This window comes from Anoplopoma fimbria, chromosome 18 (genome assembly GCF_027596085.1).
Source record: "Anoplopoma fimbria isolate UVic2021 breed Golden Eagle Sablefish chromosome 18, Afim_UVic_2022, whole genome shotgun sequence".
In the NCBI taxonomy this organism is placed as follows: Eukaryota; Metazoa; Chordata; class Actinopteri; order Perciformes; family Anoplopomatidae; genus Anoplopoma; species Anoplopoma fimbria.
Genome location: NC_072466.1, coordinates 22,503,613 through 22,508,612, shown reverse-complemented (window position 1 = coordinate 22,508,612; position 5,000 = coordinate 22,503,613). Strand labels below are relative to the sequence as shown.

Below are 5,000 nucleotides of genomic sequence, written 5' to 3'. Positions count from 1 at the left end.
GTGTGTGTGTGTGTGTGTGTGTGTGTGTGTGTGTGTGCTAATGTGGAGCTCTAACAACGCCGTCCTTCAGGATTTAATCTGCATGTCAGCAAGACGTGTATTCGTCACCCTGATGTCACCATGTCAGTAACTGGCTGTGAGATTCACTGCGTGTGTTCATTTCCGTCGTGTTGCATTATACATCATTACTATGTAACAACACATCAGCTAATGAACCCAGTACTAGTTAAGCCACTTATCCACAGATCCACTAACTCAAACCATTTTTACCCTCCAAAAGCTAAAAGCACTGTTTCTTTATTTAGCTATGGGGAATACTACACTCCGACCCTCGCTTATGTTATCCGGATATGACTGCAATGCAAGAAAAAAAGCATCATGACAATGATTAGGATTATGACACAAATAGCACAAATAGGTCCTTTCATGGCCTTGTATTTGAATCCCAGCTGAAGGGAAGTGTTGGCCCGCTTTGTTGGCCCGTGCTGTTTGAGTGGTGCCTCAGACTCTATCTGACTTGTAGAACACATTAAAGACAGTCCACAATAACAGAAATGTCACAACTAAGCCCCTAAGCTGCTCTGCTTTTGCAATCACTATTGTTAAGTTTAAAGCGAAGCTCGTAGTTGTCTGCATTTTTTCAAAGAGGATTATTATCTTAAGATTAAGACAAAGCTCATATTTGAGCTCTTCTACCCATGTGTAGCACCACGGCACTTGGGTGGAAGGGTTCACCTCTGTTGAAAGGGCAGATTTTTTACCAAAAACAATACCAGCACTATTTAGGTTGCAATGTGAGCTTTTTACATTACATACATTACATTACAGTCATTTAGCAGACGCTTTTCTCCAAAGCGACTTACAGTCAGTAGTATGTTACATATCATTCACCCATTCACACACTGATGACAGGCTACCATCAAGGTGCCACCATCAGACTCTAACTAACATTCATCATCCAGTCCACACCGATGGCCTTCAGGAGCAACTGAGAACCTTTTACTAGGTTCTCAGGGTGGGGCGGGGGACTAGTCAATTTACTTAGAATGCTATCTGAAGTCATATGGGAGTACTTTAAGAGCTGACTCCTTTGTTTTCATGTTTGTGACTGTGGAATCTGAAATAGATGCAGAAGTCAGGCGCTGCAGCTGACTCAGCTGATGATGGATGAGCCGTCAGCTGCTCGTTAGATCTCTCCGCACTACATTCACTGTCAGGCGCTCAGGAAGAGAGAAAGATAGAGAGAGAAAGATACCTCATCCTTTTCCTCCATCTAGTGTACAACCTGTGGTGCTACACAGCCGTCTCTCCTCACAGCACTACAAGCGTGAGAGGTAATGTGCTGTACTTGTAAACGGTTCTGCTATACTTTGAGCTCTTTATATAACCTACTCCCATATCAAGAGGGGTGGTACACTTTTTGGTCAATTAAATCTATTCATGCTGCAGGTTAAGGTTTTATATACAAAACATGTGCTCAGTCTGTAAATCACTATAGCAGATACATTAAACTGCAACCGAACCATCTACAACAATCAAATGCTAATGCAGGGAGGCTGAACTAATTATTATATAATACAGTTTTAATACAGTGCTTTTGCTGCTTTAGAATAATCGAAATAGCCATACACGGCTGAGCACCATACATCCAGTTCTGGTTCTAAGGATCAAGGGTAAGAATGTTTTGAATATAGCAGTACAGCCTCTAAATAATTAAATTAGACTAATGAATAGGTACTAGATCATTTTGTCAGTGGGCTTTTCGTTGTATTGTTATGACACATTTCAAACTTGGTTGGAGGGGTGCCCAAACACAATCAAATATAAATTAATTCATTTGTTTATATATTATTTTATTCACTATGGTTTTTTTACTCAATAATGCCACACACTTCACAATTGAATGCCTGGCGTGCTTTTGTTTTGAAACGATAACCCGGAAGCGATTTTGGTGCCAAAACCGCTTCCGGGTTATCGTATATTGCTCTCTTCGCTCTGATTGGCTGCTTCCACACTGGTGCTGATGTGGTGTTCTGAAGTTAGCTAGCCTTTCGACCGATTCAGACATATTCTTTGGTTTATTTGTAACTTTGCTTCGTTTGAAAAACATGCCTTACTATCAGACTTGGGAGGAGTTCGCCCGTGCAGCGGAAAAACTGTATCTGACAGACCCGATGAAGGTGAAAACACTTTATCTTATAAGCAAGTTAGCATGCTAGCTTGGTAGCTCGTTAGCAGGATAGCTCGTTGGCGACGTGAATGTGCCAGCTGCTGGTCTTGATCTTTAGCTCTTCTTTTCCCAGGTTCGTGTGGTTCTCAAGTACAGACACTGCGACGGCAACCTTTGCATCAAAGTGACCGACAATGCCGTGGTAAGTAACGTGAGGAAAAGAAGTTTAGTAACAAATTATACAGAATTCTGTTGGATATGATGTTTAAACCAGAGACATAGGAAACCTTCCTCTGTGTTCTTCACGTATGTTTTGCTGTATCACTTAATATCAACGCTAGTTGGCTTGACACATTGTCAGAAGGGGTTTAAACGGTAAGGTTTTAGCAGAGATGCCTGTGTTTGGGGATGGGAATGATGTTTAAACCAGAGAGGGGGGCTGTCCTGGACCAGAGAAGTTCTGAGTCGACACTCGTAGGATTGTGTTGGCTTATCGTTTAGCTGATTTAATCAACAGATCTGCAAAACTTTGTTCCTCCAAAGAGAATCACACAAAGGCACAACTTTAAATGCTGTGCTTACCAGAGATGTGGTCATTAGGTTCTTGGAAAGAAGGGATTCAGCATGGAGAAAACAAGCATAAAAACAACTAATCCACTAAATACATTGTAGTAGACTGAGACCAAAATGACTGATTAGTATAACAGCTGACTAAGTCGGGGGCAGCTTAATTGTAAGAGGTTTCATATGGATGCTTGATATAGTGTTGTGGTCAAACACCGTCCCATATGACTTCAATTCTTTAAGACAGTTCTTAGTCTTTTGATTCTTGGTTCATCATGGAGGTATGCAAAAAAAACACAAAGTTTTCCTCAAAAATTCAATATAACACAGGGTGAGTAATTGGTTTGGAAATGGTCATTTTGTGGGTGATCCTTTTTAATAATGAAAATGTGGCGTGTATACATGCCATGTGTGTGTTATACATGCTTTGCATTATCATTGTCTGCTTCAGTTCAAAGATGCCGGGATGTTTCGCCTCCCGAGACTTCTCAAATTACCTTTTTGTTTTTCCCCACAGGCTCCTCTGATTCTTTATCAGTAAAACGTTTCAGTTGTTGTTTGTGAAGTTGACGAGTCAGTCGATCTTTTCACCCCACAGTCATAAACGACATCGTTTGGCTCACTTTTTAATCTCTAAAACAGATTCCCTGCACGGAGCAAACGCACCAATGCATGTGCAGGGTTGTCTGGTTACCATTATGACCAGCTACAGCAATGTTTAAATATCACTAACGCTACACATATTAAAAATGTATTTAATTTGGGGAGCATCTTTGGCCATTTGCTGTCAATACATGTAATATGTTAAAAAGTGGCCAAGGCCAAGAATCAGTTGCTGATTTCTCAAAATGTCTGACAGTGGCAACCTTGGCAACCCTTATTGTCGAGCCCTGATAGACAGACCAAAGTATTGAAGAAACCAATTCAAAAGTCCCAAGTGTACCAGTGTCAGTACAGATCCATTTAGTAGCTAAAGAGGTACTTTTCTGGAGACGTGACAATTTTGACCTGATGGTGCTTGAGGGAAAAATCAAGGCTTCATTCTCAGGGCAACATCACTGTTTGAGCACGGGCAAAGAAACAGGTCAAGCAAAAGAGAAGAGCACTTTTAGAATTCTATGTTTCATGTGTGATAGGGTTGTGCCGATAGATGATGATCTTGGGAATCGGCGATGGTCAGAGTGATCATCAATAGCCTATGCAAATGTCAAGACGATATTTGTCTGGTTTTACCATTATTGTATTCAATTATTATTATTGATACAACAATATTAGGATAAATTGAATTTGCCCCGCATAGTTTAATGCCCGCCTGCCCTGCATATAACCGACACCAACACACAGGCGCCCACACTCCAGTTGTAAATATTAGTTCTAACAAATAACTAGGTCTGTACCCAACAGCTTTAAGCTTTGTAGCTTTATTCATAACAATTCAATTCTAATTATTTTTATTAATAACTTAAAGGGACATTGCATGCAATAGTCCACCTTTTATTCCCCTCTCTCTGTCACTCTCAAACCCAAACGCACTACAAGCAAAGCAGCATTCAGTAATTACCTCAGTCAAATTTCAAATGTTAAAATTTATCAGAAAAAAAGATAGATGTTATCATTTCCAAAAATACACATCATGGTTTTATCTAACAAAATGTTCTGCTTCAATCCATATTTGTTGGGGTTTAGCTTTTAAAAAACATTTTCAACGCAATCAAAAAATGCTTTACGCTCCTGCACATGCGTGTATTAACAGGGCGGTCTAACAGCAATCTGAAAGAACCCCAAATCGCACAGACATGCAAAGCTTCGTTCAATGTGGGGGAAAAATGACATTAATTAGCCCTGCTGCAGTGACTGCACAATAATCATTGACTAAGTGAAAGTCAAAAGCAGCTTGATTTCAAACACTGACTCTAAACAACTTGTTTAACAGAGAACATTGCACATAAACCACGCCATTCAGATTTGCTGACAAGTTGCAATTAAATCCCTAATGTCAGCAGACAATGGATGGTCATTTTCTTTTAGGCCTACAGATATGTTATGTCCTTTTCTGTAATGAAATGGACCGGCTATGAAGCCACTAATAGTAATAATAGTAACTAATCCTTGCCCTCATGTTGTCTTTTGTCCGTCACCACAGTGTTTACAGTACAAGACAGACCAGGCCCAGGACGTGAAGAAGATCGAGAAGCTCCACGGAAAACTGATGAGACTCATGGTGTCCAAGGAGACGCATAGTGGGTCCATGGAGACGGACTAAAAC

At 40.4% G+C, this 5,000-nt stretch overlaps 1 protein-coding gene across 1 annotated transcript in view; it reads left to right on the top strand.

Moving 5' to 3' along the window:
• The first annotated feature begins 1,997 nt into the window (after nucleotides 1–1,997).
• srp9 (signal recognition particle 9) overlaps nucleotides 1,998–5,000 on the top strand; it is a 3,721-nt gene continuing 718 nt past the window's right edge. The window contains exons 1-3 of the mRNA XM_054618706.1: nucleotides 1,998–2,180; nucleotides 2,304–2,372; nucleotides 4,878–5,000. The exon at nucleotides 4,878–5,000 is cut by the window's right edge and continues 718 nt beyond it. Coding sequence (XP_054474681.1) covers nucleotides 2,109–2,180; nucleotides 2,304–2,372; nucleotides 4,878–4,997 — 261 coding nt within the window. The 5' untranslated portion in view covers nucleotides 1,998–2,108 and the 3' untranslated portion in view covers nucleotides 4,998–5,000. The remainder of the gene's footprint in view (nucleotides 2,181–2,303; nucleotides 2,373–4,877) is intronic.